General features: G+C 46.5%; 1 protein-coding gene across 2 annotated transcripts in view; it reads right to left on the reverse strand.

The window, feature by feature from the left end:
- Positions 1 to 956: 956 nt before the first annotated feature.
- Positions 957 to 18,539, reverse strand: part of LOC120066682 (nuclear receptor ROR-alpha A) — a 284,904-nt gene continuing 267,321 nt past the window's right edge. The window contains exons 1-10 of one of the 2 annotated variants that reach the window (XM_039018127.1): positions 8,400 to 8,427; positions 8,238 to 8,323; positions 6,754 to 6,895; positions 5,405 to 5,800; positions 4,672 to 4,793; positions 4,375 to 4,507; positions 3,071 to 3,178; positions 1,938 to 2,048; positions 1,541 to 1,653; positions 957 to 1,121 (exon numbers count right to left, since the gene is read on the reverse strand). In XM_039018127.1, the coding sequence (XP_038874055.1) occupies positions 957 to 1,121; positions 1,541 to 1,653; positions 1,938 to 2,048; positions 3,071 to 3,178; positions 4,375 to 4,507; positions 4,672 to 4,793; positions 5,405 to 5,800; positions 6,754 to 6,895; positions 8,238 to 8,323; positions 8,400 to 8,427 (1,404 nt within the window). Of the gene's footprint in view, positions 1,122 to 1,540; positions 1,654 to 1,937; positions 2,049 to 3,070; positions 3,179 to 4,374; positions 4,508 to 4,671; positions 4,794 to 5,404; positions 5,801 to 6,753; positions 6,896 to 8,237; positions 8,324 to 8,399; positions 8,428 to 18,539 lie in introns of those variants that run through there. The other variant, XM_039018125.1, reaches the window with a different exon arrangement.

Below are 18,539 nucleotides of genomic sequence, written 5' to 3' on the forward strand. Positions count from 1 at the left end.
TCGTTGTGGCGGTGCACAATGTTTCTCCAGGGCATCTGTCCATACAAGGTTCAATAGCAGATGGCCTTGCATGATTTCACTAAGCAACCATGATGGATGGAGTCTTTGACAGCTAAAATCATTGCGTTTTGACTAGAATTACCAGAATTCTACTTTTCTTTTTAGACGATTGTCCATAGAGAGGTGCCGTTTACATTGTCACGCAGACGGAGCCTCTCTCAAAGTCACTGCGAGTTTTCATTCTAAGCACTGCATTCCAAACATACAACTGAACACAGGAGAACAGGGTCTGAACTTGACCAGGACAAGCACATTAGCAGCAATACATTTCCATTAGGAGATTCTAACATAATCTTTACCAAGGATTAATGGAGGATACACATGCCCAGACAGCTATCTTCGTTAGGGTATATGATACAGTATAGATTTAATAACAAATAAATATTGACATGGATATGTTTTCCAATGCAATGAGACATTGGATATTGGAGCTTCAGAGGGGAGGTGGAGAGCCAGATCATTGGTGCTGAGGAGATTTTTAGGTTAGGCATGTGCATAGCCAAATTCAATATCATTTTGTCAATACAGTAAATTCTGTTTTGTAGAAACAAGTCAAAACAATGAGTGCTAATCAGTGTGAGACATCCTGGGAACATGCTGGAATGATGTGCATGAGAGGGTCAAGTTCATTCAGAGAGAAAGCATTGTCTCCAACTTCTCTTCATGTCCCTTGAGCTTAGAGTCCCCCCTGGGTTCCAAACAGAGACAACTAATCCCAATGAAATAAATGGAGAAAATCATACACCCACAACCCTCCCCTCAAGAAAAAAAAGAAAGAAAAGTGTGCAGCGTGCCGTCCGTCCTGGTTTGTGCAGGGCACCGTTAAAGTGTCTCAGATTCATGCTCCCCATGACATTCCCCACGGTGGCCACGCTGGCACCTGGCAAGGCTGCTGGCTACCCGTCAACGGGCATGGACTGCTCAAAGTCCGATCCAAAGAGCTCCTTATATAAGGGGGGGAAGTGGGCACGCACAATGTCTGGGTATATTGCTTTGAAAGCCGTCAGCTTCTCGGTATGCCTGCTGCACAGCGCTCGCAGTGTTGACACCTTGCATATCAACTGTGTGGGGAAAAGAAAAGAGACAGGCTGTTATTTAGATTCACAGTAAGGCAAGGACATGGAGATCTCATAAAGATCTCTTCATTCACTCTCACAAACTGACCGGTAAATACTGATACAGGCACACACCAGAGGGGAATCTTGACACCTCACCTTATGGCGCTTGTACACCTTTCTTACATACAGTATCTGCGTATCTCTGCTCCAAAAATCTGCTCACTTAGTTTAGCTTCTGTATGATGCCAACTCTGAAATGTACTTCTTGATTTAATATAATGTTCGTTCAATAGTGGATAACTGCAGTACTGTACACAATCTGTGATGCCCCAGTAGAGTTCCGTTCTATATACTGTCCTTCCGTGAGATGACAGAAAGATGCAATGGATGAGAGTGGGTGTGTAGACAGACAGTGGGTGTACCTTGGTAAGTATGCCGTCCTCTCTGTGGTTCTTCTGCAGGACATGCTGCAGTGCCAGCTGGATCTTCTGCTGGAGTTTCTCCACCTTCACCTTCTCCTGGAGCCAGGACCGGTCTACATAGAGAAGAAACACACCCATAATCATCACTGCAAGGTTTTCTGAATCTACTGTGGATAAAGGTGTAATACTCAGTAAAACAGCAACCAGTACAACTGATGACTGACCTCTGTGTCTAATTGAGGAACATGCTGGATGGATGGTTTTCAATGGATGTTTGTTTAGAGTAGTTTCAGGGTAAAGTACATAAGAGACCCTGCAGTGTGTATATGCATGTCTGCCCCCCCCCCCCCCCCCCCCCCCCCGCTCCGCTTGTGTTTGTACTGCCAGTGACACCTACCTGCAGACATCAACACGAACGCGGAGAACAGGGCAATCTCATCCTCAGACAGGTGCATAGAACACAAGTTCTTCCCAAACTCGAAGACGGAGCTGATCAAGTCGTCACAGCCTGCCACAGCAAAGGATACAGACACAGAGAGATGGTTGGGGATGAGGATGAGGCAGTCTCACTCTTGATCTTTATTGGGAGAAAGGCACATAGGCAGGGAGAGGAGGTGCAGTGCACTGACAGCACAGGGGAGCGTCTGAGGCGGAACTGGCAATGCTTTTACTGAATTTTCCCTCCCAGACTAGTCACATTCTGGCAGTTGGGTGCCATTACGCAACCCAGAATGAGGTCACTAATGAGTCTTTTAGTTAGATCAATTATTGAGGATTGTGGGAGACAGGCTGATGCCAGTGCAGCTCTGGAACCCCATCACTCTGCCTCCTCAGGCCCCGAGCCTCTTCTCTATCTGGAGCAGTGTCTGACTGACTGTCTGTCTGACTGTCTGACTGACTGCCACTGGGAGGCTTGTTAGGGAGGTCACACTCATGACACTGAATAGCACAGCATTGTTACTCTTCAGTCTTGCACACACGCACGATTGTGCATACACAACACACACACACACAGATCTGTTTAGGCTTTCATACTACACTTTCACACTGCCGCAAGGACACATTCATTTCCTCCAAAGGCATTTGGATGCACGGGAAAATACACTGTGGAGTGTCTTAGTAATGACATGGCATTCAAAAGCAAATGCTATTTGCTTACACCTGCCATATTCTATGGCGCTTTCAATGATGGTTTTGATATAACTCTCCCAAAAGGCACTCAATCTGGATTTATTTATTCCATCTTAACAGGAGCCATATGCAGCAGCAGTGGCTCAGTAACAACTATATTCTGCCATATGTATCCACTGGGGAGAGGAGAGATCCAGGTTAGGCAAGGATGAGTTCTCAGTGTTAGCTTCCTGGACCTCAGAACTTTGTGGAGGGACATAAAGAGATACGCCAACTTTGACTGTTATATGAAGCAATGCATGCTTACACAAACACACACACGCTCACACTTGTGCACACACGTGCACACCCCAATGCACCGCACACACGTGCACAGGATTGAACATTTGGAGCACTTACCTAATGACTTAAACACATCAGGCCCAGCATACTTTCCATCGAAATAGACTGTGTTGTTTTGAGAGTCGAAGGCACGGCACATTCTCACAAACACAACCTCCAAAGAGCCTGCAGAGACAGAAATAACATCATGCTAAATCCGGGTTCTTCTCTTCTACAGATCCAGTTAGAGTTGCCAGTCAGGCATCACTATAGGCCCAACACATCATATGCACTATTTTGTGTTTTCTCCTCTGTCATTTACGTGTTATAACCCCTATTCCTTTTAAACAGAAACCCATGACATGGAACAAGTAATAGCATTCCATTTATACACATTTTTCTTTCCCTCTATAAGAAAGGATGTTGAAACATGATGTTGTATACTGCTGCGCTGGGTGGGACTGGATCAGAGGATAAAAGAGATGTAATAGAAGCTGTTACTGCGCTTTATGAGGCGGCACTGGTTTAAAATGTCACGGTAGACAAGGGATCTCTGTCACCATTTCATTATTACTATTGGCAGTGCTAATGCAAATAAAATCCCAGGGAAATACCCACAGGATGCTGATGTGTGTGTGTGTGTGTGTGTGTGTGTGTGTGTGTGTGTGTGTGTGTGTGTGTGTGTGTGTGTGTGTGTGTGTGTGTGTGTGTGTGTGTGTGTGTAGTCAACGTGGCATCTAGCTAGTATCTCAGCTCAGGAAAACTGTAGTCCCTCTAATGCAGGGTTCCCCAACTGGCAGCCCGTGGGTGATTGTATTTGTTCCCCCAAGTTTTCTGAACAAAAAAATATAAAAATAAGTGTATTTATTTTTGTATTATTATTTTCTTGTTGCACATAAAAACCAGCAAATCATCTCCAAGAGATTTTAATTCTGGAAATCTGTTCCAAAGTATTCCCATGCATAATAGAGAGATGTACTGTATGTGATCATATACAAATGTAAGCAAGGTCTTAAATTATTATGTTTTCGTTAAATATTATATCTGATTGGGCTTCTCGAGATCAATTTGCAGTTTACAAATTATTTGTAATTATGTTCCAGCCCCCTGACCATCCGTTCAATAAAAACTTGTTGATGTTCCCTGCTCTAATGCCTATAAGCCTGTGCACTGTTATACAGCAGAGGGACAGGGACAGATGGACAGATGGAGGAGGCAGGCATGGTGGAGTCTCCTGGCTCTGTGAAACACAGTCAGTCTGTGAGGGAGGCTTTGTGTAGTCAGGTCAGCTACGCCCTTGTGACAACGCCTGAGGGGGAGACGGGAGTTTGAGGGGTGGTGGGGGAAAGACGGCGGTGAGCCGTGTTGACGGGCTGTCATACCTGCTTTCAGCAGCACTATCTGATCGTTCTGACACAGCTCCATGAAGCCGTCGATCCGCTTGGCAAACTCCACCACGTACTGGATGGCCTCTGTGATTTTGATAGCACACAGCTGCCACATGACCTCTCGGGGCTAGAGGGACGGAAAGAGAAAAGGGTTATCTGCTGTAGAACAGATGGGATTAGCTCTGTTGTGTTTGTAGAACAGTGAGGCAGGTAAAGCAGTTCTAGTGTGAGTACTGGTTTGTGGTAGTGATAGTGGTGATGCTGGTGGAAGTGTAGTGTACTGTCCAGTACCTTCGTCTGGTAGGTCTCTATCTCCTCCTGGAGGAAGGCCTGCCAGGTCATCTGCTGCAGCTCCTCTCTCAGGTACTGACACGTCTCCATGTGAGACTTGGAGATGTTCTGGGCCAGGTGCTCTGCAACACAACCAAACAGCACAGCACAGCACAGCACATCACAACAGTGTCAGTCCTGAACACTGCTCAAGGGGAATGGGAGGAGCTCACAGGTGAACTATGCCACATGAAAATATGATTTATTTACAGAGCTTCAACTAGGAGGTGGAGAGCTTGGGCTTTATTTGACTGGGAAGACGCTTGTTGACATTTCCTTTTACTGCCTCCAGGAAGCTCCCAGCTGAAGGTTCTGCCAAACCCAATCTAGTTATGCACGGGGAGGAGGGGCGGTCGGCCGCACAATATTACTCATTGAAACAAAGGTCACATTTGCTCAGAGAGAAATATTGAGTATAAGAATTTAAATGGTTTTGAAAACACATCTGTTAAAAGGAGTTCCAAGGCACAGGGGAGCCTAAAAAAATGATTTCCCTAGACGCGTGCCCTGCTGGATCCTGATTGGCCCTAATTAATGGAAACTAATTACAAAAAAGAGGCTCTTTTAATGAGTGTTGGAGATGAGTCTCCAACCGCCTGCTATTTTAAGCAACCTTTGTGTCATTTGCCCCACGGTTGAGTTGTTCTCCCTCCTCCTCCCCCCTCTCCTCTCCCATCTCCCCCTTGCTCCTCACCTAGCTCAGCCATGGACACAGTGGGGGATGTCTCTCCGTTGGTAAAGGAGCAGTAGGGGAAGAAGCCTGAGCCGGGGGCGAAGTCGCAGATGGGCTCGGGCTTGATGCCGTTGATGTCCAGTCCGGACTGGTCAGGGGAGGGCTGGATGTCCAGGTAGAAGCTGCTGACTGCTGAGTCGGGCTTGCTGCCGTCAGGGGTGTGGCCATCCATGTAGCCACTGAGGTCGTCGTGGAGCTCTGTGAGGCCATTGGCCGAGAGGCCGTAGGTGGGTGTGAGTGGCTCGGCCTCGCCGGGCTGCTGCTGGTGGTCCCGCTGCGCCTGCTGCAGCCGGTGTTTCTGCACCTCCGCATACAGGCTGTCCCGCTGCTTCTTCGACATGCGCCCAAACTTCACCGCTGTAGGGAGAGAGGGAGGGAGCCGACTCTCCTTTACTACTGACACATTGACATAACACTCACCTGTGACTCCAGTTTAGCCTCTCTATAACAGGTAAGATTTGTGATTTCAGGAAGTATTAGTGGAGCAATCAGCATTACGAAACCTTCAACACTAACATCCTACTTGCATGAGAACTACCCCGAGAGAGCAACCTACAGAATGACACAGCTTACAGGCCACTCAGACACGAGACAGTTTGTTTAATAGAGCCCTGCACACTAAACAGAGCTGGTCCTGAGAGTGAGCTCAGAGTTCTGGGGTCTGGCAGAGTGTCAGATGGCCCGTGTGTGGACAGAGTGGAAGTAAGCGGAGCAGAGGGGAGCGCGGGCAGATGGACTCTGGTGTGCTGAGTAAATGCAGGAGTCACCTTGGCCTGTCCTGATTGTGCGGGTCTGTGTGTGTTCGCGTGTGTGTGCATGTGTGTGTGTGTCCATGTGTGTGAGCAGCGGAAAGGCTCTAAAGGCCTGGCCTGATTACAGGCTCCTCTGATCCCTCCAGCCCAGCCCAACCCAATTCAGCCCAGCCACATGCCCTGCAGGAGGTCCCTCCTCCCCCATAGACACTCACCTATGTGCTTCCATTACTGCGCCTCAGCTGCACCAGTCCAGCACTAATGACACCTCCTAATGACCCTCTGTTCATCAACCCTACTTTCTGTCACACCTGCCAACTTACTGCACAGCCACGCCAGTTACTGGTGGAAATTAAGCAGACAATGACGTCTGTCTAGTCCACACTTCCCTACTCTAGCCACTCTGGTGTTTATGATATAACAATCTGTCACATCTATCTTTCATTAAAAAAATATCATAGAACAATTGGATTATCTACCAATAATTCCCTATTCACTTTCATGTGTCGTCTTGAAAGTGTGTCCATCCCCTCCCCTCTTGTTGACGGTGGTACGTACCGTCCCTTGACATGCCCACTGCCAGACATTTCTGCAGCCGGCAATGCTGGCAGCGGTTGCGGCTGGTGCGGTCGATCAGGCAGTTCTTCTGACGGGGGCATGAGTAAGCCGCATTGCTCTGCTGACTCCTCCTGAAGAAGCCCTAAGACAGGAGAAAGAGAGGGAGTGGAGCCAACCATGCTTACAATATGAACCACAGTGGTCCTGCTGTATCCAATGACTGATAGGCTTTTATTTTTCTAAACATTGCGTTTCACTGGGTACTTATTGACAGTATTCATCACTATTGAGGGTATTGTTGCTGAAATAATGTAGAATACTGAACTGCCATTGTGTTGCAGGCTATTGTGTTCTAATGTCAGTTGTATAGAGAGCTATGTCGTTTTATTGAAGGGGTGGTGTGTTTTAACAATGTTTACTGCAGGGGGTAGTGTGTTTGGGTATGATCATAATTGTAGACAGTATTTTTCTATAGTTTGTGTAATTAGTGTTGATTAATAACAGGGCTCCAACACGTGCAGTGCTAAAAGATGTCATACACACACCGATTGGAATCCTCATCCTTTGACTTAATGAATTGATTCCAGCACATCATTAACATGCCCCACTCCACTTCTCCATACACATATGTCTTAATTATCTGCTCATTGGCTGTTTAATTACAAGAAAACAGCTGACAGCTGCCGAGTTGCTTTATAATGGCAGCCATTACAGGAGCCAGGCTAGAACTGCTGGTGACAAGCAGCACTCTTTAATAATGCTGTGATTTATGGTCCAAACTCTTGTACTCGCACATATCATTAAATGCCTCTCTGCCTGGAGTAATTAGCAATCATTAAAGATACATTTCAGCAGTTTATTCTTCAGCGTTTTGTTTCTCCAAGGCAGCTAGCTCTTGTCTGAGGGGGAGAGAGAGAGAGAGAGAGAGAGAGAGAGAGACTCTGAGGAGCAGCTGAAAGAGCTTCTGTCTCTCTGTAATAAAGGTGCTGCTGCCTGTTGGAAGAATATTAATGACTCCCCTAGTGACAAGCACAAGAACAAGAATACACTAGAAGCACAAAATAAATTCCCCTCACTGTGAATGGCTGGTATATTTGAAACAGTACAAAATCTTGCTTCGATAAAAGCAGCATACTGTAGCAAACTAAACTTCTTTTGCTGATTTTATTTGAAGGAAAAGCAAGCTGCAGCAGAAGCAGAAACACTGAAGCAGCATGTGCCTGAGAGGGAGAGTCTGTACAAGGCAGAGGAGTCACTTTGTCCTGCTAAAAGTGGAGCTCTGTGATGTCCTCTGTAAGGCTTGACCACTTTACTGATGATGCTCTCTGTGAGTTTACACTTTATCGTCTCTCGAAAGATCGTTTCAAAAGTTAGACAACATGTTCAAAGGTATTTCCTTGTAAGTTCAACTTTTTCTGTTTCCTGTCCCCCCACCCCACCCCACCCCACCCCAACACCCACATGTTAGTTCTCTGGGTGCTTACCTTACAGCCCTCACATGTTATCACACCGTAATGGATGCCTGATGATTTGTCTCCACAGATCTTGCAGGGAATTATTTCGATTTGAGCTGGAGAGAAGCAAAGAAAAAATCAACATTTTGCTGTCAGAGTAAAACACCTTCAGTATGTTTAGCATGTTGGTACATGAAAGAGCACTGCGCTTCAAAAACATCTCACCCAGTGGCTTTGAATCCTCACTTCCACACAACATTAAATGAATATTTACTGAGTCGTGCATGAAGGAGGCCATTTTGAATCTTCACTGAGCCACCAGCCAACCACTGTAAACACAATGTCGATTTACATTGCAGGCACAAATGACACAGACTACCATTCACCCACATAACTGAACATATTCCCCAATGGAAAAAAATACTTAATGTTACCTCTTTAACTTCAAAACCGTCCATACCCCATAAGAAAACCCAGTATGGCCACAAATAATGATAACCTTCCTATTGGGATGGTGAGTAGCTATATGAGGCCCAGTGAGGTGGGAGTGGATGAAGGCTGTCACTTCAGACAGTAGTAAAGTGCAGTAGAGTTCAGTGAGGTCGATAGTGTTCCGCTGCTGACAGGCCTGTGGGTGATTTAGTGGGCATAGAGGACACAGGCATGGGGGGGACAGGTCTCATCCATCCCGGCCCCCTGCACAGGAGCAGAGCAGCAGGCCACAGGGCAGCGGAACACAGAGAGGCATCTCAGACACAGAACCCCCAGCCTGTCCTACAGCTCTCATGCTTTATCACTGCAGCCTCTGACACAACGTCTCTCTCTGCCTCCACACTAGATCTCTATCTATAACCCAGCTCTCCTCCACAGTGCTAGCATCTCAGACTGCCATTGTTACAGCACGCCGTAGCGCCAGACAAACCATACTATCTGATCTACACTGAGAAAAGATTATTACTCTATAGTGGCTCCTTACCCAAATGCACATACAGCCAATCAGAGCAAAGAGCACTATCAAACAGCCTACTCTTACTAGTGCTGAAAATGTATAATTTTACTCATGACCCATTCTAAACATCTAAAACCAGCTACATGTATTACATCCATTATAGTATGGCAAGGTATTACATCAGTCTCTCCCCTAGCTTTATACACCAGGCCTAGAGTCTGTCATATAGGCCAGAGTAGATAGAAGCTCTGTACTACTTTAGTACACCTTCACATCCAATCCCTTCAAATGAATTTGATCATATCAAATGGGTCTTCCATCCAGAGGACTCAGAGCCCATTTAATCAGCTGCCTGGGAGCGTCTGTTGTGTCATGTGGATAATGTCGGTGTCCCTGAAGTGTGCCCAAGGGAGGGCCGCTGATCCACCAACCCTTTACCACTATACACACTGTCCCTCCATTCAGGAATCTCTGTTAGCACTGCAGAAGTCGACAAGACCTCACCCCTAGATGCAGAATTAGCCTACATTTCAGTCAAATGAACAAAGAGAGCAGTGGCACACACACCAGTCAGTTATCATATGGAAAACACCTGGGATGACTGGGTATCCTGCTGTACAATAGGGGATAATGACCATAGTCTGCCTAGACTACAGGGAAAACAAACCAGGAGCCAGGTTTTGACACGCTTGCTGAGAGGGTTACTTTATAAATAATCATTATGAATTTCTGCATTGTGTCGAGACGGTTGTCGTTTTGGTTATCTCTGTTTGAACACTGGCATTATGGGCAGTGCACTCCATTGTTTGTTTTTGTGCTCTCCCTGCATGAGCATTAGCGGTGCAGTGTGTTGCGACTCCTTTAACATTTTCAGCCTCATTACAAACATAATTTGTTCTGACATGCACTCACAACAAGTGAAGCGTGCTGTAATTAAGGCTGGCTGGAGTTGTGGTGGAGAAACAGGACTGTATTGGCGGGCGCTGGCCACAGGGTGGCAGTGCAGGGCTGTCACTCTGACTGTGTCTGTAGCTGCATCCTCTACTCTGAGCCCAGCTTCCAGCTCCCAACTTCCAGCCCTCTCGCTTTCCCACGGGCTCCAGGCTCTGAGCTCCAGGCTTAGATTGCTGCCCAGGGTAGCTGTGAGATGCCTTCATCTCCCCTGAAGAGGCAGGGCTGGCTGGATGCTCGCTCAGGCCTGACAGAGGCTGTGCCACATCAGGTGAAGGCAGAGGGAGTGGAAACGGCAGGGCTGGGCACACACTGATGAGGATGGCTCACAAAGCCCTATCTGCAGCAGTGAGGCCATGAATGCACACAGCCTCACCAGATAACACTACTACACAAGCCTCTGAATGCTCGGTGCACTCAACAGTAAAAAGGGTTTGTCTCCAGTCTAACTGTGGTAGACTTTGTGGTTTGCTATGTAAAAGAAGAACCCAATCTAATAACAGTGAAATAAGCTGCTTTCTGGTAAAGATTCATGAGGAATAATACAGAATAATAACAGCATGAAGATCAAATAAGCCATTAAGTCACCTACACCATGGGTTCACGTCAATATTTGTAGCAAGCTGCCATCTGGAATGGCTGGTCCTGGGGCTCCCAGTCAGACTACAATTCGGATAGTGTGAGTGGTTTAAAATGAATTCACACAGGGGGCGATGGTCAAACAGAAAGGCCTTGTGCCTAAGTACTTCACATCTGGAAGTCAATAGCTATTGACAGAAGCCATGGTGTTAACTGCCATTGTGAAGCTCGCTGCTGGCTCTGTGTCTGGGCTTGACCAGCGCTGCTCACTGCTGATGATCACATTCACAGCGCCTGCCTGCCTGTCTTCATGTCTCTCTGCCTGCCGTGCTCCCTCCCTGTCTGCCTGCCTGCCTCCCTGTCTGCCCGCCTGCCTGCCCGCCCGCCTGCCTCCCTGCCTGCCCGCCCGCCTGCCAGGCAGCCCTGCCTGCTCTGTTTAGGACATCAAAGCCAGGCACAGTGAGACGGTCAGCCATGCTAAAGCCCAACTCAGCAGCCTCCCATTCCTCATAGCGCTGTGAGATTGCCTCCACACACAGGCCACATCAAAGAGAGGGGGGACCTGCTGACGCACACAGATAATGTACTGTGAATCATACGGCAGCATTCACAAAATACCCATCTACAGAAAGAATGAAAAAGGTAATGACTAAGATCCTCGGTGGAGGATCAACCTCTGGTGTGGGTGGCTTTCGGCTTTCACAATGGCTAGCACATGGTGAGAGGACTGTGTAGTAGCCAGCCTCATGTAGTAGTGAAGCCTAGGTTTGTCATACGCCACAACTTGTTAGAGATGCTCTGTCTGTGTCCGTCGCTGTGCAGTTCAAGGACACTGATTCACATCACATAAAGGCTCTTTGGAGACTGAGGATGTCAAGCCCTGTCTGTGTCCCCCTCTGCCCTGCACTGTGTACCAAACCACCCTGAGATCAAACCCCACATGAAGATAACAATGCACTTATTAATCCCAGGAAATGAACAGAAAACCGTTTACAAAATGAAACAAAGGTTTTGCCTTCCGCATGCTAACTGCTCCCCGGGACCCTGTCATAGCGTACTGCGTTCTGTAACTAGCGCTTTAGACCTGACATAAGCACCACAAAGACAGTTGTTGTCAGAGTGAGCATTTTCCCCTGCGCCTCTCAAATATGCTATAGTTTCATTTGTACCTGGAGAGCATCGTTTAGGAGGGAGGAAAAGTGTGGTGTTGACTAAATATATTGAAGGTATATCAATTATGTAAAAAGGTTGATCCTTTAATGGTGAATAGCTGATGCGTATTATTCATGTTACACCGCTACTCATTGGAGACAGATTGTTATCTACAGTTTAGTAGCGAACGTGCTCCACATTATCTGAGGCAAAAAAACAACCAGAAGCAGCTTTTTATTTTCTAATGGTAAGCCTTTTCAGTGGCATTCTTCACACCCATATGATCCCAGATCTTACTCAAGTAAGGTTTTTTGAATTTGTGCTATACAAATGAAATAGCGCAGGAATATGTGCAGGGCAGTGCAAATACTGACATAAACAAATCACTACAGAGGCTCTCCAAGTTATTCCTACTGCACACTCAGATTTTCCTGGACAACTGGACTACTGAAATAACGTTTAGAGGATTAGGATGCTCCCTTACATTACAGACACAAACTGAGGCTGAAAGCTTAACCCATTACTGGGCTGTGGCACAGCTTCTAGATCATTTCTCATGGATGACTACGCCTACTACAAGGGTGTTACATACAGAGTAATACAATATACAACATATCTCTGAGTGATGGAAGACCTCATAGAGTAAGGTGTAATGTCTTCATCTGCCTCTTCATTGGACACAACATCTGTGGTGTGCATTCTAACACTATTAGATGGATCATTCTTTTTAAGTGTATATTTGTGGTAAGAGGCAGAAAATGTAAGACTGTAGTTGTAGTGGTGGGCATGTTTTAAGGGTATGGATGTGGTTCTGCATCCCTTTATTGAGAGACAGCAGGGAGACTGCTTTGTGTGTGTGAGGGGGGGGGGGGGGGGGGGGGGGGGGGGGGGGGCTGCCTGTGTGTTGACAGCTGTCAGTGCCCAAATGATGCAAACCAGTGGGCTCATGTTGGAGATTATGTAAGTGATTGGACAGCAATGCTGCGCCTGTGTACAGGTCAGCATTATGGGCAGATTAGCAATGGCTCTCCAATCCAACAAAGAAGGGACAAATAACAGTTTAATAAAATTCTCTGCAAAACATTTCACAACACAACAACAACTAGGCAAATGTTGAAAAATAACACTTGACTACACACAGGGCTAAAATACAGAAATATGTTAGTAGAATCTCTATCTAGATACAGTTTACACCGGCAAAATACCATTGGTACGACGGGTCAGTCGACTAGCTGGCAAAGGCACAGTAAGTCACATTTTTATATCGTAGTTTCCCCACATTTTGACTGCTAGATTAATTTCCCCCTTTGGCAATGGAGATCAGCTGTAGTTTGATAAAGATAGTCTATGCTAAATTGAAACCCATGATAGTCAGACAGACAGGCAAACAAGAGCTAGAATCAGATCCTGCCTCTTTTCATCTGCCAAGGCGCTGCTGTCATGTTGTAGTCTAACGGAACAGAACGAGCACTTTTTTATTCCCAATTGCACAGCAGAAGAAAGGTTATTTGAATGTCAGTGGCAAAGGACAGCCGTGGTACAGAGCACAGACAGAATAGTATAAATGTGTTATTTGTTTGGGGACTGGAGCCTGTTGGCTTATTACCATGAGTCTGTCCTCATGACATTTCTACTTCAGTGCAGCTCAGAGATATCAGATTCAGATATTCACCTGCAGAGGAAAAGCCAGTATCATAATTTTACAGCGCCTCTGTCCGTTCAACACACAAACCAGCCAACAATATTTAGACCATGAGGACTAGAACAGAGAAAAGCAGAATTTAAGCATTATTAATGTCTCTATGCTGCCTCCTGCTAATTCCTCTCTATCAACTAATAGCCTAAGAAGCTATGATCCCCATCACTCAAGATATTCTACTTTCAGTGGAACAGCTCTGAGCTTCCCTATTATTCCTGTATAGCACTGCAAACTGAAATGGCTTTGCTAAAACCCAGGACTGGACGATAGCCCTGGGCTGCTTTTGGGATGAACTCATGCGTGTATCTCTGTGTTTGTTTGTGTGTGAGGCCATTAATACTTCAACACCGCCCAAATCGGGATGCCTGTACAACACAGCAGCACTTCTCTGCCTCTTTACCTGACTGCCTTATTGAAATGCATTCTGACACCCTCAATGCGGGGGAGCAGTAGAGGGAAAGAATATTCCCAAACCACAGCACGAGACATCTCTCTCCATGTCTTTTACTCCGCCAGAGGAACAGTAATTTGGGATTTAATTTATGTGTTGTTATGGCAAAGATTGACGAGCTTCCTGACTGTGAGTCTGTGTGTTGCACTCTGGGGGAAACAACAAAAGCCTTGGTTTACAGAGCAGACGAGTGCCATGAAGTGGAGAATGTGTGGTGGGGCTCTTCTCCCATACCCGGCACGGCCCGCCCTCCTCCACCTGAGCTCCCTCTCTCTTTCTCTCTCCCCCCCCCCGCCTCCCCCTTCCTCTGATCAGTGACAGGTGAAGCTGGGCCCTGGTACAGGGGACTCCAGTGCCACGGGGCACGCCCCCTCTCCCTCTGTCACTGTGTGTCTGGGTCCCAGTCCCAGAGGAGGACAGGAATAGGAGGGAGAGAGAGCCACACTGCATGCTCTGCTCTGATGCCACAACACAGTCAATCTGGAGACTGCTGCACGCACTTATGTATTCATTCTGATTCTGCCTGCTCTGCCCCTGATCCCAGTTAGTCATAGTGAGCCGTGAGAGATGGGAGGCAAACAATTTGCAACAGTTAAATGGAATGAAATGAATCTTCATTTAAAAAAGCGAATGTTTACACGCTTTTAGAACACACTGTGTGTACTTAGTCATCTCTAATACAACACTGAATGTAGAGGGTTGTTGTTTATTTTGTTGGCAGATACATACTGAAACATGGCACTGGACTGGAGTTGAACTCAAAATCACTGAGGCTGAAATCACAGAGGACCAGAAGATAGACTGCTTCAGGAGCCATCCGTTTGAAAGCTGTTTAAATTCAGAGCTATGGGGGGGGGGGGGGGGCGTTTTCTCTCCTGCTCCGGCTTACAAAGTTTTGTTGGCCACTTGAGCTGAGCAGGCTGTGGTTAAAGGTTTGATTGAGGCTTGTCATCAGCACAGTGCTCTTAGTTAAGAACCTCTCTACCTCCATATCCCTGGAGGCCAGGCCAACATACTGGCATCGGAATACACAGAGACATATAAGGAATGAAAGCTTCAAAACATCCAGTGCAATTATACAGTGAGAATTTTACATAACAACAAAGAAGCTTGTTCCATTGCACAGGGGAATTCACCATTGTCACGCCGTACCACTTCCTTTCTCCTGCAATTGCTGCATTAATATGCATTTCTGTAAGAAGCTTGACTGCTGCTGGGCTTCATTGAATATGATCCTTACTATCAACTCTATTCTTCACAGACAGACGTAAAGTTATGTATGACAACATACAGCAGACTGACATCCAGACAACGTCCTGTGGGTGTTGCATGTGCGCTAATAATGTGGTACATTTGGATGTTACATCTATGTGGAACGTGTGTGGCACTGAACCTACGTGTGGGGTACTGAATATGTGTGTGGGACATGTGTGCAGTGTGTGTGTGTGTGTGTGTGTGTGTGTGTGTGTGTGTGTGTGTGTGTGTGTGTGTGTGTGTGTGTGTGTGTGTGTGTGTGTGTGTGTGTGTGTGTGTGTGTGTGTGTGTGTGTGGAGGGAACATGTGTATAAATCCTGTCTGCTGGGACATGCCCATGGCAGACGGTGTGTGAGAGGCTACTGTCCCTCCGTGGGGGTGGAGGGGAGGGATGCTGGAGGTCCCGGCTCAAGCTGATGCCCAGGGTCAGTGGGTGAGGGGCACAGAGCCAGAACACACATGGAGAGCAGGCAGGGAGATTACTTCAGCTGACAGTAATTGTCCCTCTGTGCGCTCCTTAGGAAAACCTGTTCCACACACTGACTAACTTCCACAGATTGGCTCCAGATAGCAAGCATCAGCTTGAGGGAAGCTCCACATGAGCCAGAAGTAATGGAAGGGATACTGTGTTGTAGGCAGGGGTATAGGGCTAACGTAGCTAAACACTTGGTCCATACCATCTACACACAATATAATAGTCATTCCCAAGCATATGAACAGGGATGCCTTTCCCTCTGACTCTCAGCTAAACATCATGGTGGCCTTGTGTGTCAAGACATGAATCAAACAGCAGCCACTGAGTATGTCACAGTCCTTCCTAACTATAATATCAGCTTACACAACATGTCCTGTGGATTGTACTGTGCAGCACAGTGTGATGTACCTCACGGCTAGCTATCATTCTGTTGCTAGAGGGATGTTTATGTAGGCAGCAGAAAATAATGAATTATAAGAAGTTTTAAAGATAACAGAATTCATACATTGTGACAGAAAACACTGTTGAAATTAAATTGGAATGATACAGATACAATCGATGTGCTGCTGAATAAGTGGTTGCTTTGAATGACTTCCTTTTAGAGAATGTTGTCATAGTGCTTTCACAATGGATGTCATTATATTTATGTCCGAGCCTCCATTACACAACAGTTAATACTTGTAGTAGACTGACTAGTGACATTACACCACCTCCGCCACTCTGTTTGAAGGTCCTGTGTTCTCATCAGCACGGAAAGAGAAGGCAAGGACAGGCAAGATGAATTACATCAACGGCCAGGCGATACTTCCAGGGATGTGTGATTGAGACAAATGGGCTTGATACATTAGCAGGGATACTGAATCCTGTCCCCCACAGATCCAGGGGAGATAGAGCTGAAACTAGAGGCACCCAACCTTTCCAGGGATCAGCGGTGTCATGGAGCCTCAGAAAGAGACCTTTTTCAAACACTGGAACCAGTCACTGTCTCACTATATTTTCACGTGGAAGTTTTGTCTTCTACCGTGCAAGCCCTATTCAGATACCTTGACTTGGTTCTCTCCTGCAGGTGCAGAGAGTGAAATGGAAAGTGTGTGAGAGCGAGAGACGTTACTGTTCCGTTCAGGAAACCCTTTGCTTTTAGTGTCTTACACTGTGAACACTTTCATCACGCATCATTTATCTTTAATGACACTAAATGTGCAAAATGATTTGACTCCAAACACTTGATTGCCATAATGTTAAATATGTATTTCTGATCAAATTTGCAAGGCACATTTAAAAATCTATTTATTTATTCAATTTTCCTGCTGGTAGTATTAATCTGTCTGATTAAAGCCAAATGAATTACTATGAATGTGAATGTAGTCCTTATCATTGTAGAAACCACTTTTATAATGCTGTAAAACTACCATTTATTATCAGGTAGATACAGTATCCTACTGGATTCATTACCATTAAACAATGTTACTTTTTTTTTTAAATACACATGCATTCCTGGGAATGCAGAAGTACTATTCCCCCCCCCCCCCCCCCCCCCCATTCCCTGCAGAGGACCTGCACCACAACAGTAGTTCTATGCTATTTCCCAGTTGAGCCATGCTGTATGGGGCACATTCCTAGATAACCGAGGAGTATGAGAAGTCGTCTGCTGCCACACAAAGGTCAGACTGCTTAAAGCCTGTGAGGCACAGTCCCGCTGCACCACTGTTTTCATAGCCCTATAAACACTGGTCTGGTTTTGTTTAACATGGCAGGATTAAGCAGCCATGCAAAAAGCATCCTTCTCACTTTGCACGCTTTGTTTGCAGAAGGGGGGCAGAGCAGAGCGTTCGCTGCCTAGCTGCCTGCTACCTTTAGGTGAACCTGCTTCGGTGACTGTCAGGGAATGTACCATGGAGCTTAATCCCAGGCAAATAAAGAAGCACTAAGATTAATGATGGCATAAACACATCCCAAAAGCCCTGGAATAATAATCAGCTCTTCAGCCCATTCTGTTCCGATGCAAAGTCATCACACTGGGCACAGACGTCAAATCAACGTCTATTCCACATTGGTTCAACGTAATTTCATTGAAATGATGTGGAAACAATGTTGATTGAACCAGTGTGTGCCGAGTGGGAGCTGACAGACAGTAAATCCCTCCCTCCCCACCCCACCACCTCGCATCGCCTCAACCAGGAAGCCGCCATGCTTTGTTGCTTCATCAACAACAGGAAGCAGTCAATACTTTCCACTGGAGAGGCAGAATACGCCATACAGGGTACACTGGGAGAGAACTACTGAGCCAGAGCTGGAGACTGACAGGGACTTCCACAGTATTACAGTGGCTCTCCTCTCCTCCCCCTCCTACCAGAGCCTGCCAAGGCCACAGCTGGCCCTCAGAGCAAGGCCCACAGCGCTCGCCTGTCACACCCACTAATGAAGACAGGACGGTTTGTCATAAAGCTTCCTTTCTAACACAATCCTGATGAGTCTGTCAACCTTTTTTTCATTACAAGTTCTCAGAAGACAGGAAGACCCGTGCAAAAACAGACCCGTGCAAGACCCGTGCAAAAACAGTTTAGTTGACGTCAGGAAAGAGAAAAAAAATCTTAGCGCTGGTATATACAGCAATAAATCACAGGTCCAAACCAAACAAGGCCATTAAAACGTCATCAGGAGCATGCTCCTGTCCCCAGGTCCGCGTGTCCCTGTCATCTCTATGGAATGTGCAGCTTAACAGTTGGTTCCCCCAAGACAACCCCGTCTCTGATAAGGCCTCTTACAGTATAAAGTGAATCAGGGAAGTGCGGAGTCAGTTCTGATACAGGCAGAGAGGGGAG

The sequence above is a fragment of the Salvelinus namaycush genome, chromosome 21, assembly GCF_016432855.1.
Source record: "Salvelinus namaycush isolate Seneca chromosome 21, SaNama_1.0, whole genome shotgun sequence".
Lineage (NCBI taxonomy): Eukaryota > Metazoa > Chordata > Actinopteri > Salmoniformes > Salmonidae > Salvelinus > Salvelinus namaycush.